Raw genomic sequence first — 12,465 nt, 5'->3', positions numbered from 1 at the left:
GGTTCTCCATTGGTAATGAGGAAAAAAAAAGTCAGTGGGGCATATTTGTGTAGGTATGCCACATAGTCTTACATGACCCACCTCCAGACAGCTCTCTGCAGTGAATTCTATAAAAACGAAAATAATAACATTTTTGTATGCAACTATAAAATACATGACAAAATACTTTTTTATAATTTCGGAACGTCTTAACTAATTAATCTATGCATTTTATTATTCGGTTAATAAGTGATAAAATTGTTTTCGAATTTTGTCCAATCTAGAAGCCGGAATTTCGATGAACCGGAACCGTCAGTTGTACCGTGCTCTAACTATGGCGGAGGGTAGTAAACAGAAATTACCAAATCTGAAGATTTGTATCGACAACAACGAAGGCAGCGACAACGAAGAGATTATATTCACTGATAAGGATGATTACTCGTTTATCGATGAACCTTATTCACACAGGGTCGAATTCAGTGTTCGTCTCAATGAAAATAACGAAGCAAAGAAATTTGAGGTGAGTTTAGAAACAGAAACAGAAAATATTTGTCAACATTTATTTTTCGTCTCTCGTTTGTTTCTTTTGTCATTAAAACTCGAAATAAATATTCCCCGATAATAATACAATAGAATTGTTGTTAGCGTTCGTCTCCTCTGAAAGACGACAGTTCCATGTTGCCAAACTTTGGTCACACAACAACAACGTCTTCGTCGTCTTTTTATTAATCGTGTGACATGTTCGCTCCTTTACTTTCATATTCAGTAATTGAGATAAATTAGAGGAAATACATTTTGGACAGACCTTAATAAAATGTAAGCACAATACATTTATTTAGAATTACATTTAGATAGATATCCATTAAACTTTGGTCTTCAAGTGGATCCAAGTTGGATGGATTCTCACTTTATTAATAATAACAAAAGGTTTCACAGTTTGGGATTCATTCTCAAAAACAATGAAACTATATTCGATTGCAGCTGTAACGGTGTTATTTTTATCTTAGGGAAGACTACGTCGTTGGATAATAGGTTTATAATACTAATAAACATGATAATTCTATCTAGGACTATTTACACTCCGCACGATGAAAAATTAACACCGAGATATCCGACCATACCCCCCCCCCCTGCTTCTTCATGAATTCCTTGGTTTTCTCCTGACGGGTACCTTCCCCCCATTTTCCCCACGGTTGTCAGCTCTCTTGCAGTTCACCCTTCAAGTTAATATGTTGTACCGGATCATGTTTACATGTTTTCCCCTAGAAATAATATTTCATATTGATTCCAATCCCGTAAACTCGACAAAATGCAAACGAAGGGAGCACCTAAGTGGTTGCTAAACCTGCTGAAAGTAGTAGCTAAGTCCCACACAAATTCCATCCTACGCCTTACTAAGGAATGCTTATGTTTGAAATACATTTGTCAGTGTAAGGTTACTCGATCCACATTGACCGAAGTGCTTTGAAACGATAAAACAGAAACGCGAGCGTCATTCGTTTTCCCAAACAAATCAGGTTTCAAACATATATTGCTGACATTTTTTGAATTATAAAATATATATTAATGGATATTAATGGATATAATTTGATCCAATGTACAAATACCTCAGATCTTCTTTGTAAGAGTTCCATGAATTTTTTTTTTTGTTTCGTTGGCAACACAAAATTCTGCTGAAGTTATTAAAATATTGGATAAAAAAAAAACACCATCCTTGTTAAATATATATTTTCATATAATAACATTTTAAAATTAAAAAGGAATAATTATAAACGAGCCATTATTAAATATCCGTTTCTGAAGCATTCGTGTTTCTTTTGAAAATGTAATGACGTTCCATTCCATCTTCTTCTCTGCTCACTATTCCTGAGGGGGTCGTAGGTGGAGTCCTCGGACCCCCCCCCCTTCATAGAGGTCGTATCAGAAGCAATTATCATTGCCTTTTGCATGTCCAAGGGTCAGTGGCTGGATTGTGTCTGCCAGTGACATAATAATCAGTCTTGGTGACTCTTCGCTGGAGGTGGTCTTCTACCACGTGGGCGTGTGCAGTAGCAGCAGCAGAATGCCCCAGATGTGAGGGCAATACTCCATTGTGGATGATCAATAATTGTTGTGACTGAAGTATCTAGAGACCCTGAAGAGAGGGGTTAGTTGTTGGAATGTGCTCTCGCCTGGGTAGAGCCTTCGTAGTAATATGACCCAACAACTGCAGTGAGTTTGACATCTCTGAGTAAGTGGGGACCAATCATGATAAAGCTGAGTGTGTGTGTGTATGTATATTTGTCTATCCATCTAACGGTCTATCTTTCTTTCTCAATCCCTCCCCCTCGTTATGACACCCCTACCCCACATCATATCGGCTACTGTAGCTCTTTCCTCTACCCCATCCTGATATCACTTTTCAGTTTTGCTGTCCAGAACCGTCTCACTTGTTTTTATTTTTGTAACCAACCCTGGATAGTTGAACATTGAAATGGATTGCAGTGAAATTTGATCTTATGATGAAGATGAAAGAAAGCTAAATCCATTGAAAGTTCTTTAGTCAACCATTTTGAGGTTTCTGCTGGAATGGTGGGGTTTTTTTCTTTTTTTTAATTGGTTCAAGGTTAGTTTTTCACTCTTATTGGTCTTGTATTGATCAGACCAGACTGGATTTTAACATTAAACTGTAGAATATTATTCTCTAATTATGCAATGTCTAATTGTGCTAATATTGTTTTCAACATTTTTATTTTGTAGAGAAAGAAGTATGAAAATAAAGATGGGAATTTTGTAACAGGCATCGACATCACAAAAAAGGTATGTTTATATTAAATCTAGTACAAAAGGGATGTGGTCCTTTACGGCCAGAGAAGGCATCTAGAAGTTTGTCACTGAAATGAAAATGACCTCTCTATGTCAGATGACCTCTGAGTCCTATGAAATAAGTCCAGTTCTGATGTCATAGCAACACATTATGGCTTCCTGGTATTTTCTTCTTTTTTCTTGGCCTCTTCTGGGCCTTAGTTGCCTTAAAAGAATTTGCTCTAATGCAGCGAGCTGGCAGAAACGTTAGCACACCAGGTGAAATGCTTAGGTGAGTACCAGTTGCATACTGGGGTCAATCTAATTGACTGACTTCCCCTACCCCCTCCTAAAAAGATTTCGGGCCTTGTGCCTAGAATAGAAAAGAATTGGCTCTGTTGCATCACAGTTCAAGGATAACAGAGTGTTTTGTACTCATTCCGTCTGACAGTTTGGCCACCAAAACCATGGCTAATACCTTGGTAGTCAATCTAAGCATAATCTTCTCCTCCCCCATCTTATGACTGGTATCTGTCTTCAGTCAGCACACACTTCAAGAAACCCACTGATTTTACTCAAATGGCCAGTGTTCTTTCTTATTCCAAGCAGTTATCTTCATGACTTTGTCAAAAATCTAAAAATACCATCTTAATTCCTAAAAACAAAAGCACAAAGTCCCCATTTTAATTAAAACTTTCCATGAAAATTTCTTGTTAATTTATGCGCTAAATACCAGATTAAGAATGATGGAATTACTTTACTAACTTGTTCATTATTTTAAAAATTGGAAAGGCAGTATATTTCAATAGAAGTATTGTAAAACAAAATGGATAAATTGACTGACCATTGTCTCATGTCAACTCCAACCAGACTTGAGATAAAGGCTGTCATCCCTATTCTGTGCGTAAACACTTATTAAGAATAATTATTGACAGCGGAAGCAGTATTAGTACCAATATAATGGACTTCCTCTGTGGCAGGCGTCCAGTGGCTGCAGACCAGCCAAATATCGCTCCCACACTGTATAGAATATCAGTGTCTCATTAGTGTCACTGATGTTACTAATAATAGCCAGCAGGCTTATTAAAAATTATTACCTATGGAAATAGTATTAATATCAAAAGGCAACCTTTATATCCAACTTCTGCTCCAATATATGCCAGCTTTTATATACCATGCATCTGTACGAGAGGATCTCTTAAGCTGAATGCAGTATTCCACATTCTATCGACCCATCCATCTATTCATTAGCTTTGCACAGCAAACATTATTTTGGTTTAAAACCTGGTCAGCAAGTGGACTGTTGCTCTGTTTGATACTCTGGACTTTCTTGGAAGTGCAATTTAGCTGAATCGGTTACATTAAACATTGGGTTATCCACAGAAGATGTTTCCTTACAGCAACACTGTAAATATGTTTATAATCACAACAGGCATTGTGTGTGAAATGTTGCTCTTTTTCCTTTTCTGTGTTTCATCTTGTGTACTGTGCCTCTACCTTTGGCTCTCATTTTCAATTTTATTATTTTTAGGAAGAAGAAGAGAAAAGAGAAGAACGAGCTCGTCGTTTTGGTCTGGAAGGCAACAACTATCATGTCAGTTTGGCCGCTCTTTATGCTAGGTTTGTATTGTTTCTTATTTCCTTGTTTGTACCAACACTGCTATCAATATCTGCATCCTCATATTTTGCATGGATTGGATGAACGAGTCTTTAAATGTATTGATGCTCAAAGCATCAGTGGATCCTTAACACCAAATACTTTTTAGTGTTTAGTTTATCCTTTTCTGAGTTTGAATATCAAGGTTGTTGTTGTTGTTGTAGTGTTAAGAGAAAAAGTTGAGCTGGGAATTGAGAAGTGGTTGGCAGATGCATGCAGAAAGGAAGAAAACTTGTGTTGACTGGCCATGGGACTGTACAAGAAATGGCCGAGGGAGAGAAATAAATGAGTTGATGGAGGACGACTTTGGATGAAGTAGTTAAAGGCAGACTTTGTGAGTGTTGAGCCTTAGAAAGGAAAAATGCAGGGAAACATTCCTGAAATGAATAGATGCAGAAAAGGGAGACGTTTATGATAAGGATTCCTTATCTTGGCAGAAGATGAGAAATACTTGGAACATTTTTTGGTCTGTTGATTCTGAAATTTAGTTTATCAGTTGTGGCTGGCTGAAGGGAAAAGGTGAATTTATTTGTGTAAAGGGACCTTATTAAATACCGTTTGATATTTCACCCTCCACTTCATCTATCACCTTCAGCTCTTGTAATTACAAAAAGGAACAAGAAAATATTGAAATAAAAAAGATTCTGTTAAAACTTTGTAAACTTTTGTTAGTTTCTTTCCCTTTTAATTCTGCAGCCTTGGCATCCGAGAGGAAGACCTGCACAAGGACGAGCGAGGCATTCGTCTCGAGACAGTCCATGTCCGTGGTGTGCAGGACATGAGTACAAAAGATGTCTTTCACTATTTTCAAGAGTTTGCTCCCTCGACTGTCGAATGGATTGAAGACAGTTCCTGTAAGTACCCGAGTCACTCAACCCCTTAAAAAATATACAATCACTCACCCCTAACTTCAGTACAACTCCTCAGTTGTATGAAAGTTGGGGCCAGAGGTCAGACAAGGAGAGGATAAACATATTTTTATTTAACTACATGGGGGGGTCTATAAAGATTTTCCTTTCATTTAATGAAGTGGGTGGGGGCAGCACTTTATGGCCCTGGGGTGGGGATGGAGGAAGATGGAAGGATGTTAGCCTCAAACCAGGTACTTGGCTTGCTTGCTTGCAACTGAAGAAACTCTGCTAGAGACACCCAAAGGATGAGACTTCTTGAGGCAGTATTCTACCCTTTCTGGGGCCAAGTGAGGAGATTCTTGATTCTGCTACTCGGCATTTTGATCATCATCATCATCATCTGTCCCTTTTTTGCCATGCTGGCCATGAATTGGATGGTTTCCCCCCATGCCATCATGGGAAACGGATGTTTGATGATGACAATGATGATGAATTGGTTGCTTGCTTTCTCCTGTCACATTTTACGTTGTATAGAGAGCTGGGGAAAGACACAGGAAATTAAAATGGGAGATGCAGGGTGAGTGCACATACTAGGCTTGAAGACAGGCAATGATTAAAAGACCATTTAAAGACACATAGTGAGAAAGTATCATAGAGGTGGAGAAGGGAGCAGTAAAAGATGGAAGACAGTTCAGTGCCATTTTGAATTCCTTGTGTACGAAAAGCTAAGATTTATGAATTTCAACGATTGCTTTCTGTGACATTATTGAGAATTGATATTTTTCATGTTTTTCACTTCTTTCCATTTTGTAGGCAATGTTGTTTGGTCCGATGCCATGACAGCTGCTAGAGCCTTGAACAAATTAAGCCGAAGCCGCGATGTTGTTAATTCTTGGACCAACACAAACGAGAATTCTGCTGCCAAAAGTCCAACTGCCGATGAAGAGAATCAGCTGAAGCCTGACACACAATTTGACCAAAAGGAAATCAGTGAAACCAGTGAGAAAGAAAGTAACGCTACCAAAATGAATGTGGACGAGGACAGCAATATGTCAGCGATTTCTTCAGGTGAGAAGTGTTTTTAAGTTTGTATAAATATATATTGGTGAAGGTCACCATCTTGCAAGCTCTGTCCTTTGTTTCCAATCTTCCGTGGAAACATGTCTGGTTGTGGAGAAATATTAATCTCGCCTGGAAGCAGAAAGATTGAGAGCAGCAAAAGGCCATTTGACCAGACAAAAATTCACCTCAGCAAGTTCTGTCCAACCCATGCAGGCATGGAAAATTGGTTTTCGAACCCACAATAGACTTTTTTTCCTTTATCATAAGGGTTCCATTTGTTTCTCTGCTTGGTCATTCTCACACCAAAGTTGGCCACTTTTTTTTTCCGTTTTAGACATTTTTCTTTTCTACAGAGAATGAAATAAAGCAACCAGAGAATGTGATATTTCTCTCTCCACAATAAAGATAACATTTTTGCTCTTGTAAGCATTGGTAAATTCTATCATTGACCAATTCTTTACTGTATACCTTCCTCCTCCTCCAGGAGCTTCCCTGTCTTTAAAGTTGACTCCTCCTTCTTGCTGTGACATGTCCGTTACATAATGTGCTGCTGATTAAGCTGACATGTTTCTCTTTGTGCTTAGTGTCTCACAGTGAAAGTACTTGCGAAAACGACAGCGACAGACAGATGGAAAGCAAAAGGAGACCAAGTGATAGCAAAGACAGTGAGGATGCAGAAACACGAGAAACAACACCTCAACCGATCGATGCGAAGAGCGAAGGGGAACTGTCCAGCTCTGAAGACAATGTCGAATTGGTAAATATTGAGTCTTTGTAGCATCTTAACAGATAAAACATTGTCAGAGTGGGGCTGATGGATGAATGGTCCTCTGTATCATTGATGTCTTTTTAAGTGTGTTACTATGGAAATACTTTTGTTATGGATGCTTGGTGTTGTCTCATGAATGCATTAAAACATTGAGGAAGGATTATGTAGTTGGAATATGACCTTTACAAGCGGAGCTGTGATGTCCCCTCTCATTTACACTAACCTTTTGACATTATTCTACTTCTCTCTCTCCTTTACTCCCACCTCAACATTATTCCCTCTCTTATTCTCTTCATTATCATCCTCTCATAACAAGTCTCCTCCTTCCATTTTCGAGTGCTTTACAAGCTGCCAAACATCTAAGACACTCTGTGGATGTGAATCGTTTTGAATAGAGACAATGCAGGGCTCAAGAGGTTGTCTCTTTCATCTTGCTGATGGCAAGGCAACCTCTACAGTGCTGGTGCTTTGAAATTATACTGATCCCAGTCCATTCTGTGAAATGGTTAGTGTTAGGAAGGGCATCCATCTGTAGAAACTATGTCAAACCTGAGACACCAACCTCCTGAATCCTGTCAAACTGTCCTATCCAGGACAGGACATGTCAAATGATGATTATTACACACACACACACACACACATTAGGCGGTAGTGTTACACTGGTGTGAAAGGCATTCAAGCAAAAGAAAGTACTCAATACTGTTAGATCAAGTGTCATATATATATTATATGCTCTGAGCTTAAATCTAGTAAGAAAAGAAAAATCTATCTTCTTTTTTGTATATGGAAGTTGATGATTAAAAAATCCTTGATTGTTAGGTTGGGTGGAGGGTCTTTTTGAGGGGTTTGAGCTGCTGTTTTTGCTGACTCAACAGAAACCTATTTATTTGAAGTTAATGATTGTCTGTCTGTCTGTCTGTCTAGGAGAAAAACTACAGAAGGAAGTTGTCATCACGTTTGCTAGAAAATGTGCCAGCAGCAGTTGATCCATGGAATAGTGCAGATGACATTCCTTGGCCACCTGGCAAGTGGCGTCTTGGGGTTCCAACCAGTAAAACCAGCCAACATATATTTATGAGATATGCCACAAAAGGTACATGGCTCATTTTACTAGAGTTTTTATAGATTTGTATCTTTTTTCTATTTTTTTTCATCTGTTTTTGTGACCAACCCACCTGAGAGTGCCCCTAATTCTAAAAGAGAAACTGTTTTAATTTGATCTCAATTAAAACCTGCCAAAATTTCATTTTCCAAATACCATATCAAAATAATGAGTTATTTTACTAAATTCTTTCTTTACAAAATTAATTGAAACAAAAACTGTATTTTGATAGAAATATAGTAGCAAAAGGGTTAAAACACTTGCATAGAATTTATCTTTGTATGAACTGACAAGGGAGTCATTATAGCCCTTTGATCTGCTAGAAATAGAGCCAAATCTCCCTCCTGTCACATCTTGTTGTGTTATAAAGCTTACAGAAGATATTAGACAATGTTCTCTGAAGTGATGATCATGGCTGTAATGTCTTTGATTATAGTCTTGTTCAATCAGGGCTGATTTAGGGCTAAACAACAACAGCAAGAATAACAAGAATGTTAACCATTGAAATTAATGGTCAGCGAAAGCTAGTAAAAAGAATATTTTGTTTTTTGGAGGCAAACCCCCTACCACTGGGAGATGTTTAGCAAAGGAAAAGTAAAAATGAAACACTATGTCTGCTGTTGAATGAAGAATCATTTCTCATTGGGTGACAGAGATCACATAACCAGTCGTGATCTGATCATTGTCTTTCAGATGGAAGGAATGGACAAACCAGAGTAATCTCTTGCTATTGGCCCTTAATATTGCATAAAGCTGGGGCCATGTTCCTGCTATTCCTTACTGTAGCCAACATTTGTGTATTTTCCTTTTAGGAATGCCGTGTAAGCATTTGCAAAACTTCAAATCAGAGATCTTGAACAGACACAAACTAAAAGATAATAACTGAGTGTGAGAGAGAGAGATGCAGTTAATATTACTTAATTAATGGCTGTGGTTGGTTGAATGTGTACTTAATGGCTGTGGTTGGTTGAATGTGTGCCTGCTTCTGACATAGTTCAGCAGTGAAGGCTAAATGATAAGATTTAGGATTTCTAAATGTGTTAGCATGGATCATGACTGGTTCATTTTGGAATTGTGTCATGATCCAAATTAGTAACATGATTTTTATTATTAGTGATTATGTAATATTGTAGCAGTTGTTGTTGCAGCTGACCGAAAATTGCCTGGAGCTGAGAAAAGGAGTCAGTATTATGTAAGACACGGCAACCCCAACTATGGAGGTAAGAGCAACCCTTTTGATTTTTCACATTATACCTGAATCCCTCATTCATGAGGGATTCAGGTGGAATTGAGTTTTTGATAACCCTAGCTACTGACTCAAGTCTGGACTGAAAATAGTATTAGCTCCAACAGAATCCAAGGAGATTAGTGGTGGTCTGCGTTGGCAAGGCTTGTATTATTTGGAAAAAGTGGCAGAAAAGATCAGTGAAATTACTGCCAGTTTCTCAACCATACGGGATGTAAAACTGATGGCTTTCATTAATTTCTTTCCTGTGAACTTTACTCAGAAGATGGGATATTCCGCTCCCCATTGCAATTTCACTGAATTCTTTGTGTCACTGGAAATGATGTTGGATTAATTTGATAAAAGAAATGTATTCTGTTGTAAGTGTGAAGTGTCACATCTTTTTAGTGCCAGGTGCCACAGTCAATGCTGGACAAAATAACATTTAGTGTTTTCTTTCATCCTGATTCAGAGAAATGAAGATTAGTCAGGTTGAGAATTTCATTGGGAAAAAACTCAGTTTTGAAAATGTTTCCTTTTCTCATTTCAGGTATGAAAGGCCTCATTAGCAAATCCCGGTAAGTATATGTGTGTGTACCCTCTCTCTCTCTCTCTGTCTCTCTCTTTGTGTCTCTCTCTATATATATATACACACAATCATATGTTTGACTTGCATTATAAATAGAAATATTTAAGTTAATATTAATATATGCATCTATAAATATGGTTAAGTGTATATCTGTGTCTGTATCCAAGTGTCAGCTGAAAAGTTCATAGGCTGACCAAGGTCCTCTCATGGATTGTGGCCAAATGTGGTTTGTTTTTCAACATAGTCCACCCCCACCCTTGCGGTCCACACACTTCTTCCATCACTGTTGCTGTGCTAGGATCCCATTGGTAAAGAAGCTTTAAATATGTGGGTCAAAAAAGTCATCGACAGCAGATATGACGTCTTCATCACTGCAACAAAACTTCTCAGCCAAGTGTCAGGGAACAGAGGATAGGCAGATGGGGGCCAAATTAGGAGGACATTGAACAGTGATCAATCACTTCAAAGCCATAGTCATGCATGGTGGCCATTGAAACCAAGGACTTGTGTGCTGGAAGATTGTCCTCATGAAACAGTTCAAATGCATCCAGCATCCATCTAATCTACAAGACCCCTTTCTCCACCTCACAGCTGTGAAACTCGGAGTAAGTGGTCAGCTTTTGATATAATAAACACACACACGACAAAGTTGACAAGGGAGAGAGGAACTTATACAAAAAACAAACAAAATCAACAAACTGTAGTAGTAGTAGTAGTTGTAGTAGTAGTAGTATGTGAAACCCGTATCTAATTTCTCATCTTTCTTTGATTTTGTAGCAAACGGCGAATCCGCTCAGTGAAGGACGAGATTCCCAATGAAAACATAAAAGATAATCTGAATAATCTAACGGCATCCGATCGAGTAGAATTGTCTGGTAATTGATTTCTGCTGCAGTTTTATGTCTTCCTTGTACATTTTGGCTTTTCTTACAAAATCCCTAAATCTCTTTCTTTCATTCTTTATGCTTCCACCCCCTCACATAAACCCGACCACCCTCACTATTCTGATCCCTCTCAGTCAAAGAGAACCTTTGTCTTGTGAGTTTCATGGGATCAGCCTCACAAGTGCTGATCCCATGAAAACCAAGAATCATCCCGTATGCCCTGTAAAGTGGTTGGCATTAAGAAGGCTGTCCAGCTGTGGAAACCATACCAAAACAGACGTTGGGGCCCAGTGTTGGACTCCTCACCAGATCCTATCAAACCATCCAATCCATGTCAGCATGGAACTCAGACATAAAAAGATGATGTTTATTGAAACCGATTTTCTCTGGCCAGGTGGGTGCCCTTACCTTCTCGTGGCCAGGCAGGTTTTTGCAGAATATTGGAATTAAATGACAGTGGCACTCATTTAATTATCATGTGGTATCAAAACAGGGAGTCACAAACATAAACACTAAAGTACCCTGAAGTGGGACTTGAACCTCAAACCATGTGATTGGAAAAACAAGCTGTTTAACTGCACTGCCATGTCTCTGTCTACATTATAGTTGCAATTTTCTTATTTTTTCGTTGCCATGGCAACAGTGTAAAATGTGTTTTTTTTTTTTAATTCTTATCAGAAATTGAAGTTTCTTTTCCTTTTCTGCAGATTGGTCGAGCAGACACCTTCATGATGACTTAGCATCTTCTGTACAGGCAGCAGCGGCAGCGGCAACAACAACAGCAGCAGCACCACCACCAGCAAAACATCGTATGATGAGAATGTATGCAGATGATGTTGAAGCCGAGTTAAAGGCGAAAAGGTGAGGAATCTGTTGTTGGGTGAGTGGTTAAGGGCTTTGCTCCCGAACCACATGGTTTTGGGTTCAGTCCCTCCGTGTGGCATCATGAGCAAGTGTCTTCTAATGTCACCTCAGGCCAAACAAAGCCTTGTTAACTGGATTTGGTAATGAGTGAAGACTGAAAGAAACTCATGTGTAATCCTGACACATTTCTTTCTGGCTCTCCATTTTCTGTCCCCTTAACCCTTTCTGTTGAGACGTCAGAGACTTTGTGCCATTTTACCTGAATGTCAAATCAACTGCTTGTTGTTCCCTCCCCTCTCTCTCTCTTTTGTTTTCTGTACATTTGAACCATGTAAACATACACACACACACACACACATATATCCCTGTAATCCCCATGTGTGTGTGTTTGTGATCCTGTCTCCTTGCTTTGTGTGAAAGTTGTAAATGAGTGTCACTGTCATACAAGTGGTGCCCTTTGTTTTTCAACATTCCATGAAAACATGTCTGGTCACCGGGAAATATTCCTTGGTGACAGGGAAGGTGGTGGGTGTGCTGGAAGAATTGTATGTTGGACAAAATGCTTAGTTGGCATTTTTTGGGGCTCTTTCCATTCTGAGATCAAATTCTGCCTAGGTCAGCTTTGCCGTTCCTCCTTTCTGAGTTAAAATAAAGTACAAATCAAGTACTAGGGGTCAATGGAATTGCCTTTCCCCCCCC

At 38.8% G+C, this 12,465-nt stretch overlaps 1 protein-coding gene across 9 annotated transcripts in view; it reads left to right on the top strand.

Moving 5' to 3' along the window:
• The window catches only part of LOC106869564 (nuclear cap-binding protein subunit 3), a 48,247-nt gene that overhangs the window by 9,119 nt on the left and 26,663 nt on the right, over window positions 1–12,465 (top strand). For 7 of the 9 annotated variants that reach the window (XR_001409412.2, XR_001409411.2, XM_052976594.1 and 4 more), the window contains exons 2-12: window positions 264–499; window positions 2,719–2,778; window positions 4,295–4,383; window positions 5,117–5,274; window positions 6,085–6,339; window positions 6,918–7,090; window positions 8,027–8,195; window positions 9,338–9,424; window positions 9,980–10,007; window positions 10,796–10,893; window positions 11,610–11,763. Coding sequence is in view for 7 of the 9 variants with exons in the window: in XM_052976594.1 (XP_052832554.1) it covers window positions 264–499; window positions 2,719–2,778; window positions 4,295–4,383; window positions 5,117–5,274; window positions 6,085–6,339; window positions 6,918–7,090; window positions 8,027–8,195; window positions 9,338–9,424; window positions 9,980–10,007; window positions 10,796–10,893; window positions 11,610–11,763 (1,507 nt within the window). In the remaining 2 variants the exon portion in view is untranslated. The remainder of the gene's footprint in view (window positions 1–263; window positions 500–2,718; window positions 2,779–4,294; window positions 4,384–5,116; window positions 5,275–6,084; window positions 6,340–6,917; window positions 7,091–8,026; window positions 8,196–9,337; window positions 9,425–9,979; window positions 10,008–10,795; window positions 10,894–11,609; window positions 11,764–12,465) is intronic. The other 2 variants (XM_052976593.1, XM_052976592.1) reach the window with 2 other exon arrangements.

This window comes from Octopus bimaculoides, chromosome 25 (genome assembly GCF_001194135.2).
Source record: "Octopus bimaculoides isolate UCB-OBI-ISO-001 chromosome 25, ASM119413v2, whole genome shotgun sequence".
Classification (NCBI taxonomy): Eukaryota; Metazoa; Mollusca; class Cephalopoda; order Octopoda; family Octopodidae; genus Octopus; species Octopus bimaculoides.
Note: the sequence above shows the minus strand (reverse complement) of the source record. Positions and strands in the feature narration are given on the sequence as shown.